At 42.9% G+C, this 12,275-nt stretch overlaps 1 protein-coding gene across 5 annotated transcripts in view; it reads left to right on the forward strand.

Annotated features, from left to right (window-relative positions):
* The first annotated feature begins 325 nt into the window (after positions 1 to 325).
* The window catches only part of ANKRD11 (ankyrin repeat domain 11), a 36,692-nt gene continuing 24,742 nt past the window's right edge, over positions 326 to 12,275 (forward strand). For 2 of the 5 annotated variants that reach the window (XM_078606492.1, XM_078606496.1), the window contains exons 1-3: positions 368 to 548; positions 9,443 to 9,629; positions 11,069 to 11,210. In XM_078606492.1, the coding sequence (XP_078462618.1) occupies positions 9,501 to 9,629; positions 11,069 to 11,210 (271 nt within the window). In that variant the 5' untranslated portion in view covers positions 368 to 548; positions 9,443 to 9,500. Of the gene's footprint in view, positions 549 to 7,704; positions 7,727 to 8,728; positions 8,849 to 9,442; positions 9,630 to 11,068; positions 11,211 to 12,275 lie in introns of those variants that run through there. The other 3 variants (XM_078606493.1, XM_078606495.1, XM_078606494.1) reach the window with 3 other exon arrangements.

Raw genomic sequence — 12,275 nt, forward strand, 5'->3', positions numbered from 1 at the left:
CGCGTATCCCGCCTCCTCGTCCGTCACGTGACGGGATCGTCAACCAATAGACGGCATCTACGCCCCCCCCCACCCCCCACCTTATCTGTTGTGTAAACCCCCCTCCGCCCCATACGCATCAGCCCCTCCCCTCTTCCCCCACCCCCATTCCCGTCCGCACCCCCCACCTCCCCACCCCCCTCCCCGCATTTAATAATTTATTTACCTACTCGATGGGGGGGAGGGGAGAATAAGGGGGGGGGGGTTGATTAGTCACGCCCACTGCGAGGCCATCATCCAATCGGAGCGGTCGTTACATCGTGGCCCCGCCGTGACGTCCGGCGGACCAATCACGAGGCTCGTGCCGTAGTCGTCGGGTCGTCGCGGCGGTGAGAGTGGAGTCGGATGGCGTTTGATTACGGTGTGTGGTGGTGGTGGTGTGTGCGTGCGTGTGTGTACGTGCGCGCGTCTCTATGTGTATGTGCGTGCGTGCGTGTACGCGCGTGTGTTTTTATCCCCATTCCCGTCGCGGGAACTCGCGTCGCGGCCGCGCCTCGGGAGCGAGAAGGGTACGGCGTGGTGGTGTTGCCTGCTGCTGCTGCTACTGTTTTGCCTTGCTGCTGCTGCTGCTGTTGTTGCCGCAGCCCTGCGCCGCGCTGTCATCGGCGTTCTACATTTTTATTACGTTTTCTGTGAAAGGAGGAGGAGGAGGAAGGGGGGCTGGAGGTTGGTGATGGTGAAGAGGTGGTGGTGGGGGGAGGAGGAGTAACAGAAGTGGGGGAGCGCGCGGGGGGGGGTTGGTGGTTGTTGTGTGTGAGAGAGGAGGAGGGGGGGGGTAGAGACCGCGTCAACTAAAGCAACGAGAGACAGCGCGATAATACGAGAGAATAATGTAAAAAAATAAAGACGGAATCAACATAAGATGTTAAATAATTAAACAAGAAGAAGAGGAGGAGGAGAGACGGCGGGAGGGCGCCGAGCGGCGGAGCGTCGCGGCCAGGAAAAGATGGCAAGTCCGAGGCTTGTCGCCACGACTAGGCCCTGCCCGCAACACACAGACGGGGAGCGAGGCGACGGGAACGACTAAAAGAGACACAAATCTCGCTTTTGTCGCATCAGAAGCGACGTTAAGATGTTGTTTGTACTCGCCGACGACTCGGGGTTGTGTTTTGACAGCGCCAGGACCGCGTTTGTTGACGATTTGTTTGTGAGCGCGGCTGGCGATGAGGCCTTGGCTGTTGTGAAGGAAGTGGTGGTGTTGGGGGGGTTCGCTAGGCCCGGGATTCGTGGTGGTGTTGGTGTCTATCGGTCTCCGTCTCTCTCTCCTCCGTCCACGTCGCACGACCTCTTATTAAAGTCGAGGGAGAAAAGCGATATCGTGAGGCCGGTCGTGGAGTATGAGAGAGATGTTTAGACGGGAACGGGGTCGAAGCATTGGGTAGGCAATGCGCACTTTTCTTCGTGCTTTGCCGCGGCGAAGTATCCGATGGTGGTGATGGTGGTGGCTGCTATTTTTAAGCGACGTTTTTATTTATTTTTTATGGATTGAAGGTGGCGTTTATGTGAACATCAGAAGCCACAGCAAGCGACTGCATTAGCAGCAGGCAGCTGTCGACCACCGGCGCGGTGTGGACATAAAAGGGGGGGGGGGGCAGTGTTGGTTCCTTTTGAGGTTGTCTCTGAGTCGTGCAATGCTTGCTATGTGAGAGGGCTCTTTCTTTGCCGTGGCTCATTGTGATGGCCAGTTTAGTGAAGTATGGTAATCCTCCCTCCCTACGAACAGCACGATTTGGGAAGGCCCTCATCCAGCAGTGGATTTACAAAGGGGTTGTGCGTATACATGATATGAGGATTGAGACGTTTTTGAGCCATTCCAGATAGGTTAACGCGCAAAGGTCAACGAATGATGATTTTTCCAGCCGGCTCGTTTGTTGGGTCTGGTGCCTGGATTTTTTTTATTATCCGCGCCACCGTCTTATTAAAGTGGAGATCCTTGAGATCACCGTTGTGGTAATTTTCTCGTTTCATCATGTTGACCGGATTGAATAGATTTATCGGGGCCTTTGTGGGTGCTGCAGTGCTTCTTAGATGGTCATCCTCGTGTGATGGGATGTAAAGTGGAACGCTGTCACGTTTTGGCATGTTGGCAGGATGGCATGGAGTGTGGAAGGCCCATACAGTACGTGTTGTCATCGTTTAACGGTAGCTCTAAAGCGCACACATGTAATGTTGGAATCTTATATTGCCTCTGTTGTGTGTGCAGCATTGTAAACAAACAGAAAAAATACTGAACAGCTTTCCTTCAGAAACGTGTTTTTTTTATTTGCTATGGTTGTGTTTTAACGAGCATGCATTCACTGGTTTAGATAGCATCGCAGTGGGACTTTCTCACAGACACTTTCATTTGTATTCTTAAAAATTCAGTTTGCTAATGCATAGGAGAGGTACAAAAGCATCTAGGGCCCTGTCTGAACAATTTATTTGGCGCTAAAGCACCGCTCTTTATTTGCTAGGATGACTTTCATTCGTAGGTTATCTTTCAAACATGAATCCTGCCCCTTGACTTTCAATGCCGGCCTGTGGAATCGTGATATATTTACACCTCGAACGATTGCAGAATCACACAAAACCTCAAGACCACGGAAGTACTTGGTCGCTGAAAATACAAGTACCGTGCCTCATTGTCTTAAAAATAACAACATTTAGTTAGATGGGAAGGTGTTTTTTAATGCACAGAATTCAAGTTGAGAGTTGGTCTTCGATTGTGTTTTCCAGGCAATTGGTCCTAATGTATTCCGTTTTGAGACTTTCAGTTTGCCATGCTTTGTGAAAGAATAAACTTGAGGGTTTTTCTGTCTTCAGCTGAACTTTAATACGTGCGATTTTTGCATGCCAGTGGATTTTCTGTTGCAGGCAGTAACTTGTACACGGGCTATAAAACCTTCAGCACTTGAACCAATTATTGGTTCACACGTGAAGCAAAAAATGAATCGCTACACCCAGTTTTCCATACATGCCTTATATTTGTTCCATAAACTTAGGTGTCAAAAGGCAGTACAGTATCTCGTTTGTGTACAGTAACTGTTTGTCCCAGTTTAATGGCATTGGTGTTACACATTAACAGCTTTTTTAAAATGTCTGCCAACGAACTTTATAGTATGTAGAAAGCAGCATTTATGTCTCAATGCCCTGCACCGTTTTCTGTCCCATACAACCATGTCCTTGTATGCTTGTTAAGCTTTTGCAAAATGCATAACGATGAGCCGTGTAGAGATCTTTAGCGTGTAAGAATGTCTCCCACCTTAACTGTGCATTGCTTTTGTAAATATTGTGAACGTTGTGTGCAGCGGTGTGATTTTTTTTGGTAAGATACAGGTCCGTTATGCAACATTGACATTCAAGTTTGGTACAGTGAGATGGCAGCAGCATTAACACACCAGCCGCATCGGTTTTTTGTGTGCGGTGCTGCAGCTGTTCATAGCACCTTTGTTTTTAAATAGAATGACGCACAAGCACAGCCTTGGCAGGAAACTTGCAGCACTCTGAACAAATCTAGATAGATCTCTACTCTTTGTAACCCACATTACGTGCTGCTGCACTGTTATTTCGTAGTCTTGGGGAAACGGCAGTGGTCGTGGAATGAAGGTGGGGGGGGGTACAACAGAGGTCGAATGAGGCCCGGTAGTGTGGCTGTAATCCAGGCTACGTGCATCCATTATCAGCAGTCAGGATTCGTACTGCGGTTGTTGCTGAGTAGGCCCAACACGTCCATGAGGAACGGAGGGCACACAGTCGCTATACCCGTGTTGAGCCCTCCTTTGTACGATTAGGCAAAGCACTGCCATGGCATGATAACAATGCTATTACTGGCTACTTCAATAGCAACTTGCTGGTATTTGGCCCTCATGTTAACATTCATGTTGATGAAGAATTCCGTACACATATGTGCCCCGTATTTATTTTGCCCGCCTTCGCTTAGCGAAACTTGCATTTACGCGTTTAGCATTCCACGAGAACATTTCAGTGATTGCACATTTGTGCATACAGTGTTCTCCATTGTTTCATTTCAATACAGTTCTGTGCAGTGTTGGGCTTGCTTTGTAATGTTGTACTGAAACTCCTGATGCATCGTCTGTTTTTTTTAAATGGATTAAACATGCATTTTTCAAGATTCAAAAATATGCTTTGAAATGTTCAAAAAGGAAGGTTTTCTTCAGTGTAGGTTTTTCGAAAGATTGAACCTCGGCCATGATTTCGGCTTTTCGTTATAGTGTTACTACTGGTTTTGTGGCAAGACTTTTAAGATTTCCTTGCTCAATTCGCCATGTGCTCAAAGCATATAGTACTAGAATCAAGCCGACTGTTCTTTTATTAACCAGGTAATGAATCCCTATCGACAATAACTTGTATCGAAAATGCAAGTTTGCAAGCAATGGTAAAGTGTAAAGCCCTATTCTGCTGTCTGGACCTTTTTATGATATGTAGGACAGCTTGCAGAACTTTACTCCACATGAGACGACATCTAGAGTTGACAGGGTTTTTTCTCCATCAGGATTTACCCACATGGCAGCTTGCATGGCTTCTATAATCTGAGCTTACGATTCGAGGCACACGTCAGGGCTGATGTTTTCCTGGTGGTGGCCCCCCCTGTATTCGGCCGAGAGTAGCCTCTGGATGGAAGATGAGAGATGAGCTACCGTTATAAAGCCAGTCTTGTTGACTAGAAGCTCTGTCTGCTTGTACAAGGCCGCATTCCGGAAAGCTTTAATCTGTCTTGTACCTAGAGTCATCGTGATTTAATTGTTTCTCTTAGTGTTTCGGTTAAATTTAGCAACGTGCTATCAAGGAGAGAGAAGGTACTTTTTTTCTTTCTGGAAGAGTGCAGTCTAATTGTTTAATAAGTTTTGCCATTACGGCCACTGTTAGCATAGTAGTTTTAAATAGAATAAAAGGTAATGGGCAACATTTTTGTGTATTTTATGTATTTTAAAACGTCTTCATCACCATTAATGTGAGTGTACAGCAGTTTATATCCTCTCTGCCCATCATATAAAGTTTATTTTGGAAAGAGTGTGGGTGCCACAAGGAAATCGAAGCAATCCGTACAGTAGATAGGTGATTGGTGTCTCACTGTACAGTAGCATTTAAACGTGGCAGACTTTACTGAACGTAGAGTTGACTTTTACAGGTACTGCACATTGCCATTTATCGTGTTTACTCAGTGTAGCAGTCTTGTTGTCGTCAGGACTTCCCATTGAAAACTGTCCACACATCACCATGCATTTTGTCCCTTGTTTTACACAATTGATCTTTTTGGTATATGTTCTAAAAGTGAAATACTGCATCTATTTGATGGTAAATAATGTAATTGATCATTTAGGCATATATCATTATGAAGCTGAAAACTGTAATTTGGTTTGTTTAATGTTGCCAATGCAAGTTAAAATAAAAGTATTGCCTTCAGTGTGGACAATGCAGAAGACATCCTGTCTGTGGTGCCCTTAAGGATGACAGCATCCATTTGCTTTTATCACAGACTGCTAAACATTAAAATATCACTTTAAAAGAGAAAATTAGGTTTGAAAATATTTAGCAAAGCCATCAAAAACCCTCTTCCCTGGAAGTAACTGGTATAATAACACTGAAATTAATGTCATTTCTGTTTGCTAATGAAAGCAATTAATATTTCGGTGGCTTCGAAGTTTAGTCAGAGTAATGGTCACACAGATAAGAAGATGTGGGTTATGGAACAGTTCTAAACCAACTATATCACAGTCCTTATAAAATATGCAGCCTCCTAGATAAACAACAACGTGAAGCGTTAACATGTTCTCTCCGTTGCCTTCCTAAAGGCTGGCGGTGATGTTCAGTTTTCCACACTGAAGAAAGCTTGGAATTAAAACAAAGGGGTTGTTTTAAAGACAAAAGTACTTTTAAAAACACATCTCTACATTGTGCCATTTGTTCTTAAGGGAAATATTCGAAAGCCTGAATAAATATTTCTATTTGGCTTAACCAAGTAAGCTAAATTGCAATTTCCTGCCACAGTTTTCATTACGTAAACAAACTCAGGAAATCTGTAACATCATGTGATGTGCTTTTAAGATGAGATATTTTGCGCACCAGTTTACTGTAGTATGTATGTGCTATTTCCTACTATTAAGATATCAGATTTTAGTAAAATATTGTCCTTTGTTGAAAGTGGGGGGGGGAGGTTTCATTAATTAACTGCAATAGAACTCCCAATGTAGGTGGTCGAATGCATGATTTGGAACTTTTACTGCACTAATGACATTGCGTTACAACCCGGTTTGTTAAGATTTTGCAAAGAAAATAAAAACAGCCAAACTTCTCTTCTCAATAGATTACATAAAACTGAAGATTATGAAGCGTTCCTTGGAGCTGTAGTGGTGTGTTTGGAGTTTAAATGTGTGGTAAATTTCACATTGGTGGCACGCACATTCATAGAAAAGATTACGTAGACAACGTATTATTTCTCCAAGGCAGCCTTTGTTGCGTTTTCACATAAAGCTGATCAGGAATAGTTATCGAGGAATAAGCTAATTTTAATTCCAAATAAAGTGGTGGATATTATAATCCTCGGCAGAATGGAACGCCATGTACCGTTTTGAATGCTTTGTTGGGAATAGTGTAGGGTCAAAGGCTAAAATAGTTGTACAGTGTTGATTGTTTCCCCAGACACAAATTGCGAAATAGCTGAGAATATTCCAGAAAGAATTCTGTTACATCGTTAACCTACTTTTTACCCGAGTTGTATTTTTTTAAACATCTTTCTAAAGAAATGCTTATACTCTAATGCAAACATCTTGTGGCTTCTGTATTAATCTTTATTATCATTAAAATCAAGACTAATCAATAAGTTTCACCACTTTAAATCCACTTTGATCGAGTGTCTTATATCCAAGTATGCCATTCAGAAACATAGCTCTTTACCGCCTCTCTCTTCACTTCTGTACACAACATTGCATCATCTTATATGTTCACAAAAAAATATGCCGTACCTCTGTACATGTTAAAGCAACGTAATTGGATCGATCTTGTGAGGTTCTTGTCAATAAACTAGGAGGGTAAAATATCATGGGTGGAATGATGCTATACCCCCACCCCCGTAAATTAATGAATTGCTATGGTTCGTTTGTGATTCAATTCAAGAATCGATTATTTTTATTTGCATTGTCGTGAAAAGTATAGTGGCCGCAGTGGCTTGCAGAGGTGGTGACATGAGCACATTACATAGAATATATACGAATAAGTAACACATCTATCCTCACACACACACACAATTTCATGCACGTATCATGAGCTGAAGAATCAAATATTCATTGAAAAATAATCTATCTCTACTCAGCCGAGAGGTTGCATTTACAGACCTGGATTCGTTTTGCAACGGTCCTAGGGGTGGTGGGATATTCACATTGACGAAAGTTTGTTACCGTCAAGTCTCACACTCTCGTTGGATGTGATCAATTGTGGTTGATGTTGACATTGTTTTGGCTGGCAGAATGCAGAGTCTGCTTGTGGCGTTAGATGTAAGCCTCAGCCATTGGAGCTTAAAATATGTGGGAATGGTAAATGACAGTTTTAGTGTATGTTGTGTGTTTGGAGCCTTGCTCATTCAAGGTCGGTGTTTTTAGGTACACAGAAGGCCTCGGGGAGTGTCAAGGCCTGGAAGGATTAATGGAGGCCTCTTCTGTGTTCTTGAAGGTTTTGTCTGTATGGAAATAAGGTCTGAATTTGTGCAGTAAATTACATTTCTACAGAAAGTTCGTATGGAAATCGTGGTTGTAGAAGCTTATAGCTTAAGTCATAGTGTATTCCTTTTTCGACATACTGTATTTAAACCCTTGAAATGCACTGCTTTATCCTCGTATGTATATAGGAGATAGGTGAATAGATTTGAGAGCGAGGTGCTAAAATGCAAACCGGTCTGACCCATTTTGTTTACAGTGCTAATGTAATAGAATACAAGCATTTGACTATAGGAGTTACCATGATATTTTGAAACAAATAACATTGAGTGTGCTTTTAATATCACACTTACAGATCCAATCACCCTTAAAGTACATGTCGGCACAGTATTTTTGTGTGTGCTTGTTTGTATATATATACTGTGTGTGTAGGAGTGTGCTTTTATGTTTTAATAATGGCACGTACAGCGCAGGGTGTGTGTGTGTATTTTAAGGTCACGACGTAGTGGCAAGTTGGGGTTTTAATTTAAGATCTATACATTATAGAATGTCGTGGAGCACTAAAACATGAAATTACCTTGCCCAAAACACGACTGACAAAGAGGCAGGCAGGCATCGTCGTGTTCTGTATAGCCAGGGCAGTTCCCAAGGAGACTGTGTGCAGAGTGGAGATCAAGAGAGCCTGTGCCTGAATTTACAGTCAATGCTTGTGAGCAGTAATGTGAAAACCCGCATCTACCGTTCCTTTCCCTCTCTGTCTCCATATTTCTAGGAACGTAATCAAAATAGAATAACAAGGAAAAATACGCTCTTACTGTTATTTTAGTAGGGCCTCTCACCGTTTGTGTTGTTGGCATTCGCACGAAATATCTGCGCACATTTTATCATGCGTTCGATTTATCAATTTGAGCCACCGCGAGACGTGTACAGTGCCGTTTACAGCATGGCCTTGCGAATTGTGGCCTGGCCTCCATGGGATTGTGCGTCATCGCCGTTCATTCAAAACACACGTTTACCCCCCCCCTTACGTTCATTGACACGAACGAGTCTGGAGACCTTACAAAACCCGCTGCTGTTTTCTCTACCTTTAATTAGCCCGGGCTCAACAAATGAAAAACACCGTTTGTCTAGAGACCCCGGGTCGGTGGTGTCTCTAGGAAGTAAGTTCTGGAGGGGGAAAAAAATCAATGTTGTGAATGCTCAGTATCTCTCTCTGAGAGAGGTAACGGATTTTCAAGTAAAATGCCAGCGCGCTCTGTTGTTACAGAATTAAAGGTTCACAGTATATTTTTTAATTAAAACAATTTTGTTCAGCTTTTTTTATGAAGCCATTCAAATGTTCTACTATGCTTTGCATCCTGCAGCTGCACTTATCCTTGGCCAAATACGCTGTCGTTACAGAGCCAGCGTAGTTTACCCACATTATTATAATGGGTGCGTGCCTAAATTTCCATGGGGTCTTTGAGAAATGTGGCATTTCAATTGGATGGTAAATTATTGCAGTGAGAGAGCAGAGGGAGGGGGGGCCCATTTTAAGGTGGTTCATTTCGGTTATCGAAGGCTTCCACAACTTGAAACGACAGCCGACAAAAGATTTAAACATTTGACCAGATGTACAGTAAAAATGCTCATCATATTTGCCCTGGGAATGTATTGAGAGCACTGGTGGTAAGGGGTTGTGTTTTTGCGATTGCCCGTGAATTTGGCACTAAGCACCCATATTTTTTTTTCTTCATCATTCGCCATTCTGACAGACGGTGGACAATGATGTTGCGGACGTGTGAGTCCGGCAGCTGAAGCGATCGCTGGAAGATGCCCAAGTTTGGCCTCTCAAGGACTACACAGTCTGAGAGCGCAGCAAGCCACAGCAACATGGTGGAAAAACCTCTGGGAAAGGCACCCAGCACCAACAGCAATATTATGGAAAAACAGAACAAGAAGGTGAGACTCGGCAAATTACCTTGCAAAGCGTCACTAATCCATTTTCTATGGCTCATGAGTATGCGGCCAAACCAGCATCTTTTTTTTTAAAGAGAGCTTTTTAGGAACAAAGTGAGCCACTAACCAGCCTTATTGGCAAATTGCGCCGCATACGAAAAGAGGAGGTGAGGGATGGCTCATGCACTGAACTTCCACGCCAGTGATTGCGGTTGAGTTTCAGGCGAGGAAGCTCGGATTTCCAACAATTTGAATTGGCCTCTGTACCCACTCGAGTCCTAACCCCTGCCCCTCCCCCACGGGTGGCAGACTGAGAAGCCCCCCTGCATTCTCACCAGAACCAGTTCTGCCGGACTTTTCCCTACTGCCCAGCCCAGATCAACCGGCCCTGACAGTGCAGCCAAAATGAATTCCTGGTGTTGAGACTCACTCTGGTGAGTCTCTACCCGAATGCTCGCTCGTTGCTTCTTGCCTTTCAAACCATTGAGGGTTATGTCTCGTTTTTTTAAAGTTCTTATTGTTTAAACAAATATATCCTACAAGCTACTAAACTCTGATTAGTCGAATGTATTATATCGGTGTGTGTAACTGAAGCTTCGGAAACAACCCTATGAAATGAATGCATATTGAGGTCATGAGTAACTGAATATATTTGAAGCTATTGTTGTGTGCCTTTGCTAAAGGGATGGAGGCCTAACCCTGAAGTTGCATATCATTACACTATCATTGCATCGCCATGCACACTACTTGACAGCGCTATCTTTTATGTTAAGATATATGGCCCACACGAGCAATATATCAACTCGACAGTGTGTGCTTTTAATGTATTTTAAAATATATCTTTGAACAGATTTGGATCCCAACGCCAGTTCTACAATTTGATGTTCGCTTTTGGCATCATTTTGTGATGTTATAATTTTGTAACTTGCTTTGAGAGTGGTGTGATAAATAACATTAATCGAATCTGTAAACTATTATAAAAACCCAATCACAACATAAAAAATGCACAATCTCCCTATGGTGTGGAAGTGAGGAATCAAAATGTTTTCTAGAGGCAGACTCTACAGCGTTGAGCATTGATCAACATGCTGTACTGATAAGTCCTAAAAAGGATGAAACCAGTCCACAGTCAGATGGCAATTTTTGCTCAAATTCATTTTGATGGTGACCTAAGATCAGCGGACTACAATGCACCTCTTCTGGAACTAAAATGATTATTTGCATAATGTACCAAGTCTTGAGTGTTTAATAACATTGTCAAGTTACTAATAACTTCACTTATCATAGAAATGTCTTTAACCCTCAAAGTTAACAATTCATTCATAGTCATATGTAGTGTGATTTTTTTTATTATTACAGCTCTACTGTGCGATGACGTTTGTAATTATTGTACAAGGTTGTTTTTCATTGTAACTCTGTTAAACGTTCATTTAATTATTAAGGATAAGGAGAAAGCTGGCGAAAACCGGATACCCAAGTTGGATCGTGGTGAACTGGAAAAGGATGGGAAAGATAAAACATCCAAACGCAAGCTTCCTTTCGCCAGCAGCCCTAACAGTCACCAGCACAACAACTCTGATTCTGGTAACCGTTGCACTCAAAAGCCTCGGCTTAACGAGAGCTTGTTTCAGCTTTTGGGCCTGCGGGAATGCCTGCGAGTTGCACATGACTGTTCTCTACCGCCAGTGGCAATTCACGGTTGAACCGATTTCATCATACGAATGCGCTTGAAATCTGTTGAGTTTTCCCCCGAGTGTGGGAGCTGCATCAAAAATTGTGTTGTACAGGGATGTTGGCATGCTTTGCAGGTTTTCTATTAATCTCTGCAAGTGCCCCTTCTCAAGCCACAACAACATTTGCTTATCCATTGGCGTGCTGTTGTCTACAAAGCAAAGCACACATTGGTATGCAGAACGGGAATTGCACCATGGTGAAACCGGCATACATTACATACTGCAATTTAACTTTTCAAAGAGGTTATTTTGATGGCTATTTCAGTTTCAATGTAGAGCTTCTGACATGTAGATAAGTAGTCATTGTTGTGTGTCATCTGTTGATTCTGGCCTATGGACATAAGTTTAGAACGTTTAAGTTGTTCCTTTTATATGTGATGGTGCTTTCTTAAGCTTAACTTGAATGGCTATGTTGGCAAGGTAATGGCCTCCGTTTATATTTTTTACACAACTCTACTGAGCAATGTTGTACTTATAGCCGGCAGGATATGGAGGGAAAAAAAGCCTGCTGCACTGTAACACTGTCTAAAATGGAAGAAAGAAGATGAAAAAGAAAATACAGGCCGGACCGTTCTTTGATATAGATCTGAAAGGAAGTTGGAATAAGTTGTGGTTGTATATCGCGAAGCTGATATTTCTTAACCCAGTTTGGTAGCTTTTGTGGTTTTGTAGAATGCCAGTCGTGTGACCACACGATGGGATGTTGTCTGTTTTATGACCCATTCCAGGCCTCTATGTCCATGAACAAATTATAGATATACTGTACGTTGGTATACCGTAATGGGCAACAGCAATGTGGAAATTTTTTTTAAAAGTGCTCGTTGCAGGCCTGCGCCATCAGGCCCTGTAATCTTATTCTTCCCAGTAATTTCAGTGGTCTTATTTCTTTATTTCCTATTCACTTTCTGGTTTTCCT

This window comes from Lampetra planeri, chromosome 26, assembly GCF_965212315.1.
Source record: "Lampetra planeri chromosome 26, kcLamPlan1.2.h2, whole genome shotgun sequence".
Taxonomy (NCBI): Eukaryota; Metazoa; Chordata; class Hyperoartia; order Petromyzontiformes; family Petromyzontidae; genus Lampetra; species Lampetra planeri.